Here is an 18,540-nt window from a genome sequence, read left to right on the forward strand (position 1 = left end):
GTCAGCTTCCAGGGAGCACATTTCAAATGACATGGTGGGCGATACTATTTCTAGGTGCGAGGAAGGTCAATAGGACTTAACATCACTCAGTGATGTGAGTAATTAGTAAATAATCAGCATTCCTGGCCATGAAATGATCTGCATATACAACGAGTTGCTCCTCCTGATTTTAACCCACAGACACGTTCAGTATGAACATTATGGATCTATTTTCACCTACATATGTTTCAGGATGTATTTTCCCCAAGTAGCAGAGCTTTTCCTAAACTCTGATGGAATGTGTTAATGACACCAGGCTCTCAGATAATTGAACAGAAGCAGAGCATTTAATCAACATTCTGCAGAGCCTCGTAGGTGAGAGCAGACGGGCAGCTGGGTCTGAGGGGCCTGAACTGCCCCCGTAGTGACCTTGGGGCTTCAGTCGTGTGACAAACCACACGTCCCCGCTGCAGGCTGCCTTCCAGCTGCATGCACTTAACTGGACTGACCATTTTGACTGATTCTCTCCCCTGAATTGTAGTCACTAAATCAATTTGGATTCTCTCAGGGAAGTCTTCTCTAAAGAGAATTTTTATTTTTCCATCTTTCCTTATTCTCACAAAATCCCTGTCATAGCTCTCGTCCTTCCACAGAAGTGGGGGGGGGGGGCGGAACCAGGAGTTGCAATCTTAAACGCTTAGGAAATTGTGTACATTTTTTCTCCATGAATATCTCTCCTTTTCTGACAGTTTTCACACCCATTAAATACTCATGCAATAAATTCCAAACTTCAGGCAACAATTATGCGTGTAATTGTATCAACTTTCGCTTAATTTAAACTAACTCACTAAACGAGGCTTAAAGATAAACGCAAACACAAGCACACACTCGGCAGTACACACTACCACTGTTGTGGTAATAGGGGGACATTCAGCACGTTCACAAGAAAAAATAATGTAACACAAATACACAAGATTAAAAGCAATCTAGATGTAGCAGAGAATTATTGTTTCTCTCACCAAAAGATCCTTCCTTTTAGAGATACGGTCAACTCTATTTTAAGGCAGAATTTTAAGTGAATTTGAATTTTATCTATTTATTTTTTTTAAGTAGGCTCTACACCCAACTTACAACCCCAAGATCTAGAGTTACGTGTTCTACCAACCGAGCCAGCCAAGTGCCCCCAAATGAACTTTAATTTTAAATAGAATTGTGAGATCAAAGTGACACTTGAGCTTGAATACATTTTCAGTAGTTCAGCTGTTTGATAAAGTGATGGTCTCGTGTGGAGGGTCTGTTACATAATTTATTGTAATAGGACGCGAATATGTTATCAGCAAATTAATGGAATCTAGAGAACGCCTGCGATTCTTCCTTCTGAGAGTGTGTGAAACATATAAGTAATATATTCTCTTTTGGAATTCAAGTTACAAAACGGTGAACCATGTCCCAGCAATGTTATCTCCTATTCAGCCTATAAAAAACTATGCATTGGAAGTATTTTAAAATCAGTTGGGGAAGTATTCACAGTGGCTGTTTCTCAAAGGAAGAAAAGTTGAGGACATCCTGACAAATCTGGGGCTGCTGGAAATTTGGACAGAACAAGGAGGATAAAACGTCCCTTTTAGATGCCCGTCTAGCTTATTTCTGGCAGCTCTGCAGAGGAATACATAACTTCCTTCAATCCCCATATTCTGGAGCACGGGATGCCTGGCAGGGCTTGGAAGACGCTTCCCAAGCTGCGCCCCTGCGGGGGTCTTTCAGGCAGAGCAGGCCTGGCAAGATCGGTGCCCGCTAGCTCCGCCAGAGCCGGATTGGCAAAAGGCCCATTGCGACTTACCTCGTTACCTTGGCTTCCTTCTTTTAAACCTCTCCTTGGAAGATTTAAGGATGTGTCCATCAAAAGAAAATTAGTAACTCAAGAGACAACAGGCTGAATCAAGTCAGTCATAAGGTCCATCTCATCACAGAAACTCTGAGGAAGCAAAATAGGCTATTTACCTCTGCATTGTCACCCATGGCACCTAATTTCGCCTGGTAAGTTCTCAGTAAGTGCCGGCTGCAAATGACGGCGAGCACAGGCGGGCAGACGTGAGCTCGAACCCACTTCCTTGCTGAGATGGGAGTAGTCATGCCTGCCTCCAAAAATCGCTTGGAGGGTTAAATAAACTTTCCATTTCTCTCTCTCTCTCTCTTTCTCTCTCTCTCTCTCACACACACACACACGGAAGCATATAATAAGTACCCAATAAGGGCAAAGAAAACAGAAATGTTTATTTATAACTTACAGTTTTGCGTGTTTTTCTGTTTTGCAAGAGATGCATCGCTGTATGGTGGACTGATTAACCCCGTAGATCCCGAGCCACGTAAAAGTTCCTCCCACTGAGATCGTCCAAAAAGTGTGGCGCCTGAGAGGATCTACGTCAAAGCTATGAGGCAGAGAGAAGCGAGCGAACAAAGATATCCCTTTGATGCCCAAATATTATTTGTTACCGAGGTCATACAGTTAAATCTTCATAAAACATGGAAAAGTAGTATTGGACGTACTCAAATATATTTAGTCGAGATCCGTTTGTTGATTGCTCTATGACATTGTGTAATCCACCAGCATGAGCTGATCCTTGAATGAGAACCGTTAAGAATCCCACAATCATGACAACCATCTGAAATGCGTCTGTCCACACCACTGCTTTTAATCCTCCCTGAAATGGAGAGAATGGATGTGAATTCTTGAAAAGGAAGGCTGCAAGTCTTCCAGTTCGGTTCCATTTCTCTGCTGATGCAATCTTTCTTTCCCCTTCCTTCCTTCTTTCCTTTCTCTCTCTTTCCTTTCCTCCCCCTCTTTCTTTCCTCCCTCCCTTCCTCCCTCCCCCTCCCTCCTTCCCTTCCTTCCTTTATTCCTTCCCTCCCTTCCTCCTTCCTTCCTGTCTCTCCTTTTTTCTTTTCTTTTCTTTTCTTTCTTTCTTTCTTTCTTTCTTTCTTTCTTTCTTCTTTCTTTCTTTCACTATGTTGTGAAGAATGAGTAGGATTTACGAGGTACAGAGGACAAGAAGAGAGGGGAACCACATGTGTGAAGGATGGAGATGTATGGCTGCCTGGAGAAATGAAAGAATGCTAGAATATATAGATTTAGCATATACAGAATGCCCAAAGGGAGGTTGCTGAATTTGCTAGAGGCCAGAACACACAGATTTTGACAAAGCTATTTAAATGATTTCTCAAGAGCAATGAGAGAACATTAAAGAGATTTACGTGATGAGAGATTTTTTTTGTTTGCTTCATAGTGGTTTCATGGGTGGTTGTGTGGATAACAGATTGCTGGACCAAGGAAAAGAAGGAGTGAGAGATAATCTCAGAGTTGATTTCAGTAGTCTGTGCCCAAGAGGACAGAGGTTTGTAGCATGATAGAGATGGAAAGAAATGGATGGACTTGAAAGATAACTGGGAGGTCAAATCAACACAACTTGTGAATAATTGAATACAGATGGTGAAGAAGTGGGGGAATGAAGGATAATCATCTGGGTCTGGCTTTTACAACTTGAGGGTTTTTTTTTTTTTTTTTTTGGTAAATTTAGTGACAGTAGATAAATCTGGGGGAACTGAGATGGTAGAATGCTGAGAAAGAAGAGAAGAACTAGGAAAGAAAGATATGTTCCAGACATTCATGGAGAAAGGAGTTTTAAGGGCTGGAGGATGGTGAGCAAGGCAGACTTTCCAGAGGATAAATCTCACAGCAGAATTTAGGACAGAGTGATGAGGCAGGAGGTTAGCGTGCTGGTTATCAAAACTGGATCCTCTGTAGAATCCTTTGGGGAATTTGAAAACAAGCAAACAAATGCCAGTGCCCTAGCACCAACCGCCAGGATTCTGAATCAATTGAGATCTGGGTTAGGACCCAATCCTGACTATTTCCTGAAAGCTCCCACAGGGATTCTACTGTACAATTCTAGTTGAGAACAGGTGGGCAAGAGGAAAGAAGGCAAGAAAGAGGCTCCTGGAGTAATCCAGGTATAGAGTCCCTCAGGACCACAGTGAAAGTGGAATAAGCAAATTGGGAAAGATTAAACAAAGTGATATAAAAAAAAAGTGCTTTGAAAATGAATAAGTACTATGAGAATGGAAACATGCGGTATTTTTAACATTGAAAAATAGAATTATCATCCCCAGTTACTCCTCCAGAGTGTCAAGGACTTCTGTGAAAAGATGACAGGCTTCATCTTTATCTTGAGAAGAAAGAAGATGTTGGCGTTGTCCCACCATTTCTTTTGTAATTACAATGCAATTTGACAAGTAGACATTAAAGTCCCTGTCAGAGGAACTGTATTTGTACATTGCGTTCGCATCCTGACACGAGGAATAATCAGTATTTACCTCCTACCTCCCAAGTAACGGTGTTGTGATTTTCTCTAAAGACATCAAGCCTTCTAAACCCAAAACACATCAGAGTTTAGTGATATGAAGATATGAAGACCAAATGTCACAGACCTTAGATTACAGCGGCTACTTGCTATTGGTTATGCAAAAATATGCATAAACCTGAACTTCAGCTAGACATGAGGCAAGAGAACAAACCACTTTAACAAATGTTTATCAAAAAACAGATTACAGCTACCACGAAAATTTGTCTGACTCTATAATTCCTTCATACAGTGAGACTCACACACACACACACACACACACACACACACCACTGACCTATAACCCTGATTGTGCGGTGTCACTGATGTATTTAATCAGTCTGTGTTGTTTGAAATCTAATGTTTACTTCACTAGATTGCAAGCCCCTGAATGGCAGCAATCACTTATTGTTTTAATCTCTTCCACTGGTTCTCTTAGATATGCAACCATCCGCAGGGTTATAAAGAGATTGCAACAGGAGCTACACATGTTAGACAAATAAGCCACCATTGTAGTGAGATCCGGAAGCCTGTAACCTGGCTGGAGAGAGGAGAGAGGGGACAGAGGTGCGGTAAGGGATTAGATGGGCGGATTGAGGGAAGTCATGAAAGATTTCCAACGCTAGGCTAAGAGGCTTATACTTTATCCTGGAAACAATGGGAAGTGCGAAGAGAATTGGCTCAGTTAAGTGGCAGGAAGAAATGGGTGATTAAGATTAATCTTCCAGAGGCATGCAGGGTGGAGGGAATCACTGAAACCAATTAAGAGGTAGCAAATTTAGTTCGTTTTAGCTTATTGCAATTATTAAAATATCCAGACTTGTTTCTGACATCTTACTTTTGGTTTCTATTTGTGCTTTCTCTATGCTTTTTTTCCTCTTCTCTTGCTTAAATCACTTGAGGTCTTGTTTTGTCTTGTTTTAATTCCCTTTTTCCACTTTGACCATTTTATTTAAACGGGTCCCCTTGAAATTTTGCCATAAATTTTTAAGTTAGAGTCTAAATTTAAAGACTGTCTTAATCCTCAACAATTCAAAGATGATAAAATTGTCAAGTCTGATTACTGTCTTCCTGATTTACATGCTATTGTCCAAACGAAGGGTATTCTTTTTCTTAAGCCCAATATTACATATAATAATGATCAGTAGTAGTATATTTAATTATACTATGAATTATAACATATATAATTAAATATGTAAATTATGCTATACCATGAAAGTATTAGTTTTTATCATCAAGCACCAAAAATTGTTTGACTAGAGTTACTAAATGTTTATTATTTTATTTTCTTATCATTACTTCTTCTATCCAAAACTGGATCATTTTCCTTCTTCCCACAGTACTTCCTCTAGGTTTTTCTCAGGGGAAGTTAGATTAGTGGTAAATTCTCTTGGTTCTTGACAGTTCCTAAAAGTTAGATTTGCTGAATACACAATTATAGGTTGACAATTGTTTTCCATCAATGCTTTGAAGACATTATTTCACTGTTTCTGCCGTCCATTATTACTGCTAAGAAGTCTGCCTTCAGTGTCCCTGGCAATGTGCCTAGTTGTCCTTGTATGGGTAAATGCCTCAGACCAACTAATCTGTCACTTATGGGCAGATGTATAAGGAGCAGGAGCTATTTTTAACTTACGTAAGAGATGTGTGTCTGGGATAGAGCTATGGTGGTGAGCATGGAACCACCACAACAAAAAAGACAAAACTCTGGACTGCAAAGAAATGGTGGCAATTGCGTGTATGAAAAGGAGAGATAAAGACATTTTTAAATTGTGTATTTCATGATCTATGTTCAAAGAGTACCTGATACACATATAATACCAAAATACCTGGATGGCCTGCTCTATGATAATACAGGATTACTTTATTTTTCTCTATAAAGGAGGAAAGAAAAACCTGCTTTCTGAAAACCATGTGCCTATTTTAATTGGTTACTTACAGCCTCTGATTGATTCAGAAGAATAAAGCTTCCCTTTGCAAAGCATGATAAATAATAGACGCTCAATGCATGTGTGTTGAACTAAACTGATTTTAACAATTATATAAATAATGTTGCCAATACCACCCAGATTCCTTGATGAAAAACTGAGCATGTGTTAAGCCAAATGGTACTGTAATCCAAGCTTAACCATAAATAAGAAACAACAGGCTGTAGAATCCTCCAGTTTACAAAATACCAGCCATCCTTGATCATCCATACAAGCGTTGTGCATTTCTCAATCACCAGACAGGGAAGTGTATGCTGCCCACGGTTCATAATTACTGTTAACAGGCACGTTGTTTCCTCTAAGCAAGGAGGGATTTTTTTTTCATGAAATCTTTTCTTTGCTGTGGCTTTCTCAAATGAGCCCAGAACCCAATTCTACTAATGGCATTGAAAGAATTTTAAATAAAACAACAGTACCTTCCTCAGGAAACTGACAGATAAGTCAGCACATTTCTATTTAATTTTGGAATAGCAATTTCTGCTATAATTAGATACCCTGTTGTTGGAGATTTGCCCTTATGCCATATTAGGAGAGGGTGCTAAATACCTTTTCACGGTTAGATACATACCAGGGTACAGTAGAATGTGCAAACAATTCCTGTTGCAAACACAGAGCCCCAGAGATCAAACCCAGTCACTAGAAAAGGAGAAAAAATATTGAAAGAAGTTTCTCTGAGAAAAGTAGAAGAGCAAGGTTTAAGAGGAAAACATCACAATATTTTTGTCAGTGTTCTTTGTGGGCAAATGGAAATCAGATTAGAATTTTCTGTTATTAAATTCACCTCTGATGAAGATTATTTTATTACTTTGTTATACTTTAATGCAGTCTATAATTTTTAGGTAATGTTAAAAACCAAATCTTTCCTTCTAAAATTCTGTAGCCTCCAGTCTTTGCACCAACTGTTTGCTTTTTCTTAACAAAGTTAGCCTGAGTACTTTGAAACCACCTAAACATCAGCCATGGACAAATATTTCTCAATATAAGCACAGAGCATGATTAAATTGAATATTGAGGACTTCTAATATTATAGGTATTATTATGAAATTTATTTTCATCTTTTTTTAAATTTTTGTTTCTAGGATTCTATTCTCTCAAAAAGGTCAAGTGTAAGTTTTAAAAGAATTACTACAAGTACCTTTTACTCCCCCTTATTCAGATTATCTACTTCATGATATCACTGAGTATTTAGTATTAATACTAAACGTATTTAGTGGTTGTGTGTATGCAATCCCCAAAGTGCCATCATTTCGGTGATTAAAAAACAGAACAAACAAACAAATGACAATCGAACTGGGTGTTTGAAAACTTGTGGGCAAATTAACTAATTATTTGCGTTCTTTTGTTTTGTGTTTTTTTTTTTTAGATTTTATTTAAATTCAAGTTAGTTAACATATAGTGTATTATTAGTTTCAGGGGTAGAATTTAGTGATTCATCAGTTGCATGTAACACCCAGTGCTATTTTCAGAGTTAGATTTTTGGAGCTCTCTTTTGTGATGGCTATAGTAATTAAAGCTCCCTCACTGCAGGAATGTCTCCCCAACAAGATGGATGTGTATTTCTCAAGGTGAGAATGTAAGCATACAAAAGATGGAAAGTACCCAACGGAGTATCAGTAACTCACCTTGATTGAGTGCCAACGCCGGAGCATACACCACCACTCCTGTGTAGAGAATCTGGTGGGGAAGCCAGAGTCAGGTGAACAGTGTGAAAAGTGACATAGAAGGGAAACCTGACTCAAAGATTCCTTATTGACCTTAGAGACCTATTTCCCTCATCATGGTCACTAAACATGTCATTGGCAACCACTCTAATCTTGAAATCATTGATTACTGTCATTAGTGGGCAAACGGGAAGAGCTTTGGACTTTGAAGATTGCTGTGAATTTTGAGATTTTATGGCCAAATATGGCATATTTCTGAAGGAAACAAAAATAGGCTTCAAGGTAAGGTTTCGATTCAACCTTTCTCTACCCACCCCCGCCCCCATGCATATGTCACGATGACTCAACCTCATTTTAGCACACTGCTGAAATAGAGATTTTAGAATGGAGACAGTACAGCACAGGGAAGACTAACAACACAGGGGCTCCACTTCATGGGTACATCTTTGAACTCCGAGGGTTGCGACTGCTATGCTGAAAGAAGCAGGTGCGGTCCCATTTTTATTTTAAATGGAATTTCACCATTTAGAGATTCATGTGAGGGTTTTAGAAGGCAAAAGTGTATGAGCAGGTCAGGGAGCACGGCTTTCCCCCTTTTCTCTCTCTTAAATCCTTCAGTCAGTGGGTGGGAGTTTTGATTAAGAAAGAGAAGAAGGTGACTTTCCAGCAGAAAGTACTTCGTGAGTTTTAGGACGCATACCGGCCGTGTGCCACAGGCAACCGTGGGGGACAGCATGAAGGCACACAGAGCCTAGGAAGCGGGAGAGGGGTACAAAAGGGGAGAGTGCGAGTAGTGTCTTAAAATGATTTTCAACAAAATGGGCATTTTTGGCTCAATGCAGTTAACTAGTGAAAAACTAATTCCTGGACCATTTCATATCCAAAGCAACTTGTACAAGTGAAATAAAAGTTTTAAATAAGTTCTTAATGCTGTTTTTTTCCTTTGTGGTTTATAATATACATTTATTTGTTATTTATTATGTGGATGAATATACGGGGTCTGTACGATGTGGATAACTTTCCATGTAATCACAGATCTCAAAAGTGCTATCCTTGGCAGAAAGTAGTTTCTTCTTCGTGCTAGGTCTGTCCTTTGGTTGCATTCATTGCCCCTTGGAGTAAACAAACCCGTATCTTGTCACCCCACGCTTTTCACACTGCAGCAGCCCTTCCCCCTTACCGTCTGCACAATGTAGATGACAGTGGCTGCATAGCGTACTGGTTTATTGAATCGTAGTTGTAAGTACTGGAAAGAACAGAGAGAAAGACAAGCAAAGAGCCCGTGAGTTATTTACATAAACGCTGCTAAGAAGGTTCTTTTTTCTTGTATTCCTTATGTTTAGTGCTTCAGATTTATAATATGATTTTATGCTATATATACTTGAGAGAACCAGAAAAATATGGATTGTTTGAAGTCAAAGAAATATCAGAGCTCTATGAAAGTTCAATTCTTCCTTAAGCTTCTCATGATAGAGAAGATAAATGCTTTTTTATTTTTACGTTTTTATAGTTTGAATAAAAATCCAGATCCTCTGACTTTCTACCCAGGGTTCTTCCTACTGACTATACTGAAGCCACTGTCTCCTTTTATATCCCATTCCCCCAAATTTAGCTCAGACCTGTATTTCCTCTTTCCCAGGTGACTGCGGTAGCCCCCAGCTGATCTCCCTAATTCCAGCCCCTGCCCATCCATTCCATCAACCATACATTGGTTCTCCTAGGACAAGGCTCTAATCATGTTGCTCTTTTTCTTAAAATCTTCATTGACTCTCCATTATCAACAAACAAAGTAGACACCCCACACTTGATATTCTCTACTGTCTGATCTATACCCTTCCTACCCTAAGTCATACCACTAGCCCTCCCATTAGTTATGCTCCACATAAAAGCACGGCGTGTTTTTCAATCAACATGCTTTGTACTGCTCAGACTTATCTTTTGTTTTCTTTACCGTGTTCAACCTTTACTCCGAGAAAATAACCATCTTATTTGTAGACCCTCTTTCTTTAGATGATAGAGTCAGTGCACTGTGAGTCAGGAGATAGTCCAGTGGGTGTGTGACTAAGGGCACCAGCTATAAGGAAAATATTCTTAAAGAGGTAAGGAAGTCAGCGAGGAGACAAGTCTCAGATGTCATAGGATGGAAAATGATGCAAAACTTTTGTGATGAGGACGATTTAGGTTCAAATCATGTGCCTTTGGAAAGATTCCTTAACTGCACTGAACAATAGCTTTCTTTTCTAAAATTGGTGCTTATAAGGCTCAAGTGGCATAGTAAATGATAATGCCAAGGACAAGCCCAAGAATATAGTGGGATCTTACTGACTGTAGCAGTCACTGTGAGTGCAATGCCTGAGCTTATTGGCACTCACTATTCTGGTACATGCTGATGGCTTCTAAATGCACCTGTGATCATTTGCTTAAGGGCTTTATTTCAGCCCTTGCACAGGGCAGGCTAGAAATGCCTGGGGGTGTTATCATTGGCTGAAAGCCAGTGACAGAAGGGAGTCAGACAAAAAATATCCTGGCTTCTTTGCCGGTCAGGAAGGACAACCCTGAGACATGATCTGTATGTCTTCCAGAGTCCCCAGTGAGATTGAACCTCAATTGCTTACAGTAGTAACCTGCTCGAAAATACACCTTTTATTGGCTTCATTTCCTTCCATATTTTAATTGCCACTTGCCTACCAATGTTCAACGAAATTACTTCCCTCAAAATGACTTGCATTCAAATCCTTGTCTCAGGATTTGCTTCTGGGGGAATGTAACTTAAATCAAATATAATGCAAATGGTGACTTTAAAAATGTTCATGTAAAAAGGTGTGTCCTGCTGATGGGAACTTTTTTTTCCTGTGACACAAAAGAACTCAAAGTGGCCTGCTGGAGGATGAGACCGAGTGCGATACAGACAAGCAGTCTCATCTGAGTTCCCCTGGACCTACCAGCCACTAGCTAATGCAGTGGCTGATGGCAGTCCCCAGCGAGACCAGGAGAACCTTACTATTTCACTGTGCCCTACTGAGCCCAGACCAAATTGCTGACCCATAGAACTGTGAGCAAATAAAATTGTTGTTCTAAGAAATTTATTTTGGGGTGATATGTCACACAGCAATACATAACGAATCTAAAAATTGGTACCAGGAGTAGAGAAATGTTGTAACAAAGCCCCAAAATATGCAGTATTGGCTTTGGGAGTGGGTGGCACCTGGAGTATGGGAAAGCAAAGGGGAAATTGTTCCTGAAAAATGGAGAGACAGTGAGGAAACTGCTGTAGGAATCAGCACAAAGTCAAGGGTTTTAACATCTCAGTTTAGTTCCACTAAATTCAGCCAATTCAGTCCAACTGGAGAGGTGGTATTGAGAAAAAGAGGAGAAAAATAAAAAGAAGTGGATCAGAAGTAGGCCTTTCTGAATTCTAGCTTGAGCTTTGCCATATCTCACCGTGACCTAAGCCTTTGGTTACTCATCCATGAAACAAGAGAGACCATCCCAACTGCGCAATAATCCATCTGAAAGAATGTGTTTACCCAGGCTTTCAATTACCTCCTCCCTCGCTCAATGGTCCTCTTTGATGTGTGTTTATCTATCATTACAGTCAGAAGTAAAAACGGAAGTTCAACCCACAAGTCGCATGCTTCATGCCTGTTTTTGAAAAATTGCACAGGTGACACTTCCCATCATCGTATTTGATTATCTTCAAAACCCCAGACCTGATAGAGCCACATTCTTTGCCATCTTAGTAGATAATAAGTCCATTCCTCATGTTGGTTTGAACTCAAATAACATGGATCCATTCTTCACTCCTCTCTTCCTCTCACTCCCCACATCTACTTTATACAAGAATCCTGGTGCCCACGTCCCACTTTCAAAATCGAGTCCCTTGCATCATCTCTTCTGTTGCCACTGGCATCCCATCAGCTCTTGCCTGGGCTACAGCAAGAGCCTCCTAACCGGAGCCCTGCTACAGCAGCCAAAACCCCAGACTCACTGCCCACATCCAGCTAGAGCAACACGCAAGATGCAAATCCCATCGTGTCATTCCTCTGCCCAAACGCTGTCATGACCTCTCTCACGGAGAGCAGAAGTCAATCCTTACAACCACCTAAAAGGCTTCATAACATTCATTCAAACCCTCCCAGACCCTGAATACCCATCTTAAAGTAAAACATCTTGTAGCATCATTTACTATGCTGAAATAATACTCAACAATGCCATCTTATACAACATCTAATTTCTGAGAGCTTAAATGTAATTACTACAACACCACAAATGTAATTGAAAGGAGAATTAAAAGGAAAGAAACTTCACAGTATGTCATCTATAATGTTTAGAAACCGCGATAAAAGATGATATTAAAAAAGTAGAAGCCTGTGCATTATTATAATGAAAAAGTTTGTATCAAAGAGAAGTAAGTAATTCAGAAGCCACTTCATTTAAGAAGTCCAGGAAAAATGAGAAGGCAGGCAGACACCAGCCTATAAACCAGTGCTAAGGGTGAGTAAAAACGGACTAGGTTTATTAGCGTGTGCTAAGAGAAAGAAGGAAATAACTAATGACACACCATCCAAGTGGAGATAATGAAACTGCACGACACTGCAAATGACTGAGCCTAATCTTTAACGCGAGGGTGAGAACACGCCCTCATGATTTGACATGGGACAGGCTAGTGATAAAGTCATGCAGATGGCACCTCCTGGTCTTGAAATCCCCCTGTATATCAAAGCATTTAACTCTGTTGGCTATTGTGGTATGATACTCAACCTTAAACTCATTGGTTTAAAAATGAAGGATTTAATCAATTATACTGTAATTGAAAAAATAAAACTAAAAAATGAATGTCAAAAAAAATTTCATATTTTTCATAATTTTACAGATTGGCTGGGTTATTTCTCTGTTTCCCCACCGCCCTCATGAGGTTGCGATCAGCTGGAAGTTCAGCTGGTGAGAAGGTCCACGTGGCCTCACTCACACACCTACTAGTTGTGCTGCGGTTGGCTAGGGTGCCTCTGTTCTCCTCTGTGTATCCGCTCATCCTTCAGAAGCTGGACCGGCCAACCCAGCTTCCTGACACGGCGGTACCAGGACAGCATTCCAGGAGGGCAGAAGCAGAAGCTATATACCTCATGAGGCCGAGGCTTTCTAAATTCACACTTCCCTTCTGCCACATCCTATTGGTCAAAGCAAATCACAAGGCCATCCCAGATTCAAGAGGTAGGGAAACAGGCTCCACCTCTTTTAGTCCTTAGTACTTTAAAAGACCTTGGAAAGAATATCTGTGGTTGGGTAACAGGGAATGGAGGATGAACAAAGAAACATAATAAATTCAAGCTTCTACAAAGAGCTCCAGTGGTAGAAACGTGGGGACACTAACCACAAGAACAACAACAATAATAAGTAATAATAATACAAAACCCTTATGTGGCATTTACCATTTGTCAGGTTCTGTTAAAAGTATTTGCATGTGACTCCTCTGTTACTCCTCACAGACGTCCTGTGAGACAGGTGCTTTGTTATCATGATTCCACATACATGGAAATCGGGTGCAGAGAAATTAAGCAGTTTTCCCAGTCACGCACTGGGGGGTGGCAGTGCTAGCATTTAAGACCAAATAGACAGAGTCAAGAGTCCGTGCTTTTAATCCTTGTGCTGTACTGCCAGTTCTTATAAAGCAAAAGGCAATCTCCAAGTTGCCCCATATACACTTTACACAATCTGAAGTCATTATTATTAGGGTACTAAAAATTAAAAAACACGTACAGGGCAACAAACTTTATAAATTAAATTCAATGAAACCCTTATATTTCCTATACCTGTATTAACTTAATAATTAAAAGGCAGTCTCAAATTTCCTCAGTTACATATTTGCAATTGTTTTAATGCAGTGACTGAATGGCTTTATGAAAACCAGCTACAACTAACTGTGTAGTGAGCAGCACATCTGGAATAGATTGCTCAGTCCTGTTTCAATAACTTCAAGACAATGTTTTTATTCCACTTTAATTTGGAGGAAATAGACTAATTTATAGTGTGTGTGTATAACTTCTTATTTTAAAAAGTTAACATTATTGGGCACCTGGGTGGCTCAGGCGGTTAAGCGTCTGCCTTCGGCTCAGGTCATGATCCCAGGGTCCTGGGATGGAGACCCGGGTCGGGCTCCCTGCGTAGCATGGAGTCTTCCTCTCCCTCTCCCTTTGCCCCTCCCCCCGGCTCATGCTCCCTCCTTCCCTCTCAAATAAATAAATAAAATCTTTCTTTAAAAAAGTTAACATTATTATGTAGCAAAGTACTACTAATTTCTATTTGCAGTAGGTTTGGAACATAAGGGCATTAAAAATCCCTAAGCAGATGGTGGTGCAGTTACTCTTTGCGTATATGTGCCTTACCTACTGCAAGGCGCCTGGCGTCCCTGCTCAGACACTGAACTCCAGTAATGACCCCACTCACTGCACAACCACATTACCCCATAAATATGCAAAGCCCCCTATGTCTGACACCACACCCACACCCCATCGAGTGGGGCCCCCACCTCTTTGTTCTCATCTCTCACCTTTCTCCCCTTGGCTCACCCTTCTCCAAGCACAGTGATTTCTTTGCTGTCCTTCACACATGCTAATCACACTTCCCTTTGCATCTGTGGTTCCTTTAGTTTGGGATGTTCTTCCCTCCTATGGTGCGATTGCTTGCTTTCTCCAGGTCCCCAATTAAATGCCCAATTATCCCTGAAGTCTCACTTAACCACCCCATATGAATTGTTGGCATTCTCCACCCGAAGCAGAATTCCTACATTCTCCCTTATCCTATTTCCTTACTCTCTATTGCATTTAGTAGGGCAGGATAGCTTTGTGATTCAGCATGCCGTCTCTAAAGTTAGGGACCAGGTTTGAAAAACTGCCACTTGCTAGCTGTGTGACATTGGGCAAGTTACTTAACTCTATGTGCTTCCTGTTTCTAGTCTCTTGAATGGGGACGATAATAATAAAACCTATTGGAAAAGGTTATTTGAAGACCAAATGATTTAATCATGTAAAGTAGCTAGAGTGGTGCTCAGCACACAGTCAGATAGCAAACACTTTTCTGTTATGATTGTCTTCCATGGTGTGTTTATTGATCACCTTCTCTACCCCATGAGAGCAGGCATCTGGTTTAATGCTTTATCTCCCTCCAGGGCCTAGAGTGGGCCCGAAACATAGTAGACGCTTAATGAGTATGGAATGGATTATGGGATTAGTTGTAAAAGTGTTTTGCCACATGCGGGTAATTTATTTTTTTAATAATTTAAAAAGCTCTTTCACACTTAACTAAACCTTCATGAAAGAAGGAAGGTATTATGTTCTGCATGGAAACCAGAGCCAATAAACACTTAGTAACTTGCACAAAGTCATCCTATTCTTAAGAAATGGACTTTGAAATCGAACTCCCATTTTCTGACTCCTCCCTTTCTCCCTCTGTCTTCCTCTCTCTAATAGTTCTCGAGGCAATTCTTTTTAAAATGCTAGCAATGAAAAAAAAAATGCTAGCCATGACTTTGGGAGTCAAACCTTAACAGCTGAATGGAAAAACTAAGGATATATTTATGTTTTCAGAAGTACACTAATGAGCAGCGGGGTATGTGCAATTATATTTTAGGACTAATCATAAATTGAGTCATTTCCCCTTGAATTACATCCCAGATAGTAGCTGTTGCATTACCCAATTCTGATCACCTACTTTTGGTGGGGAGAAGAGTTTGAGGTTGGCTATTTGATTATGATTTTCTGCAGAATCACAAGTTTTAAGACCTTTTGGAAAGTATTCATTTACCCAAGTGGCCTTTGAAGTCCAGAGCAATTCTTTATAATCATTTAGTTTACAGAATTAAAAAAAAAGAGAGAGAGATCTGTTTAAGGGTCCTCTGCTGTGACTTGGTAGGGATGGTGTTGGGTAAGGAAAATAAACACCTTTCTCATAGAAACTGATTTATGATCACGCTTAAATATTGGACATGCAAACTCAATTTTTAACATGCTATGTTTCTTGAGAATTATTACAAATCAAAGCACCACTGCCCCCATTTTGTTCTCATCAACATAATCCCCATATTTGTATCATTTAGCAGTTCCTCCCCCCCATTAAAATGTTTTCTAACTTTCTAAAAACATTACCATTCCTCCACTGATGGCAATAACCTATATTAAAGTACTCAGCTCTATTATGTGATGGAAAGGGATGAAGACAAAATGGGTTCTCAGTAGGCTTTATCTACTCTACATAATCTTGACTGAGCCATTTATCTCAATCTCAGTTTTCTTATCTGGAAAATGACAATATTTACAGTGTATGCTCTGCATGCTTTTCAGAAGGCTGATATGAATAATGCAAATAATAACTTCAGCTCTCTTTCATTGAGACTCTCCTACAAGTCAGACAATGCATTAAGTGTTAACAGATAGGTTCTCATTTAATCGTTGAGACAGCCTTGTGGGTTTGGGTCTGTATTTTCACTCTACAGTTGGAAAAACAGTTCTGTGTGTCCAAAGATAAGCTTTTCCCAATAACCACAAAATGTGTTTTTACCGTGATGCATAATCGTCCTGAAAATACATGTGCTTTTCAACTACCATGTGTTATTAAGATGATGTATTTTATTAGGGGGGGGGGGGAATGTCCGAGTGGAGAGGAAATGGCGACTCTTCCCAAAGTGAAGAAGAGAAGAGCTGTCTTACCTCGTACGTGCTGGTGATGCCGGATCTGTAGAACACAGGGAGAAAGAGCTCTGACGTGAGGATGACGACAAATGCATATGCAATGAAGAAGAGAGCAAAGGACGCCCCGAAGCGGTACACCTCGGAGGGGGCCCCCAGGATAGTGACAGCTGACATGAAGCTGGCTGTCAGAGACAACGCTACAGGGCCAAAGCTCATTTGCCTTCCTCCGACCAGGAACTCCCTTGAAGTTGCCTTTTTCCTCTCCTTTATAGCAAAGAACACCCCAATTCCAGAGGAAATGACAAAGAGGGCTGCAAATACAACATAATCCCAAACTGCGAAACTCTTGGCCTCCATGCTGGGAAGTTTGGCGCCAGAGAGTTCCTTTCAACTGGGTCTCAGGGAGAAGTTGTTCCCAAAAGCAAAGCTCAGGGCAGTAGATGTTTTGCCAAGAGAGGAGACTGTGATTTTGTGAGGAGACTGATGACCACAGGCACTTGAGTGGATCTTCAGACACCACGTTGTACTCGGGGAATACCTCGGAAGTTGACTACAAAGAAGAATCTGGTAGTGGTGTTGGTCCCAACAGATGAGAACTTGAAATCTGACCGGGCTGGGAGCTGTCTGTTCCCCTACTAAAGCATGTGCCACAGAGGAGTTCAGATGTGTTCTGAAATTAATAACCTTGGGGGTGGAATGGACTTGCCAGATAACATGCTCTTTTATCTTCTAGATTTTTTTTTTATTTAAGGTTAAACATTACTGGGGAAGTGATGGAAGTGATACAAGTTGACCATCTCAGCATTTTTAATTAGTGAAATGGAATCTGCAATACACAACACCACCCTCAGGGGTGTCTTTTCCCTGAGTAAGGGAGGGTGTGGGAGGGGGACCTGTAATTTTCCGAGGCTGTGGTTGTGGAAGGAAAGGAGCAAAGGACTGGCAATCAGGAGACCTTTGCTCAAGTTAGCTCAGTTGTAAGCAAGCTGTGTAATTGTTGGCAAATCATTTCACATTTCTGAGCTTCAACTGGAACATGGGGGAAATAAGACCTTAACAGGTTATTAGAGTCTTTGAGTGTCTCAAACTCTCTACCCTCTTTTCCCTGATCTGTAAAATGAAAGCTAAAATAGCTGACTCATTGGCTATTACTGGTGTTTAGAGTGGAACATTCCTAAACATAATAGTTGATTCTCTCTTAACTCAGAAAATTAATTACCAATAATGAATAAACCATTTGTAGTCTTCCATTTTATCTCCCTGTCTCTCCTTCATTTCGATATTTATAACACTTGCACCCGGAGGCTAGTCAGAGTTAGTACTAGGACAAGACAAAAGGAAGGTGAAAATCCAGTTATAGATTCCTGTTTCTGCTCTTGTTGGAGTGTCAATTGTCCTGAAGTATCCCCACTAAGCCTTTGGGGGACAATTTCTCTATTGTTCTCTACTGTTCATACTTCTTTTCTTTCTCAATGGTCTTCCCTGAGACCTAGTTCTAGAAAGCCTGGTTATTCCACAAGATCTAGTTCCTGTCTCCTCTGCTCTATGGAGCTTTCCCTGACTCACACCTGCTCTCTCCACCCAGCTCCTGTGGGAAGCAGCCTCCCTTGATTCTCACTTTGAACTCTGAGAGTATCCTCAGCTAGTTTAAAGAACCTATATATGTGATTGTATGAGTCAGTCAGACGTTGTAGATGACCGGCTTCCGGGGGACAGAGGCACAAGGCCTGGTCCATAGTGATCAAGAAATAGTAGTCACTGCAGAAAATAAGGAAATTGGGTTCCTGGGTGGCTCAGGAGGTTAAGTGTCTGCCTTCAGCTCAGGTCATGA

At 40.5% G+C, this 18,540-nt stretch overlaps 1 protein-coding gene across 1 annotated transcript in view; it reads right to left on the reverse strand.

Annotated features, from left to right (window-relative positions):
• SLC5A12 (solute carrier family 5 member 12) overlaps positions 1 to 17,402 on the reverse strand; it is a 47,514-nt gene extending 30,112 nt beyond the window's left edge. Inside the window, exons 1-6 of the mRNA XM_026512211.4 lie at positions 16,728 to 17,402; positions 9,206 to 9,271; positions 7,987 to 8,038; positions 6,933 to 7,000; positions 2,527 to 2,681; positions 2,268 to 2,408 (exon numbers count right to left, since the gene is read on the reverse strand). Of these exons, the coding sequence (XP_026367996.2) occupies positions 2,268 to 2,408; positions 2,527 to 2,681; positions 6,933 to 7,000; positions 7,987 to 8,038; positions 9,206 to 9,271; positions 16,728 to 17,066 (821 nt within the window). The 5' untranslated portion in view covers positions 17,067 to 17,402. The remainder of the gene's footprint in view (positions 1 to 2,267; positions 2,409 to 2,526; positions 2,682 to 6,932; positions 7,001 to 7,986; positions 8,039 to 9,205; positions 9,272 to 16,727) is intronic.
• Between the last annotated feature and the right edge of the window lie 1,138 nt (positions 17,403 to 18,540).

The sequence above is a fragment of the Ursus arctos genome, unplaced genomic scaffold (genome assembly GCF_023065955.2).
Source record: "Ursus arctos isolate Adak ecotype North America unplaced genomic scaffold, UrsArc2.0 scaffold_23, whole genome shotgun sequence".
NCBI lineage: Eukaryota > Metazoa > Chordata > Mammalia > Carnivora > Ursidae > Ursus > Ursus arctos.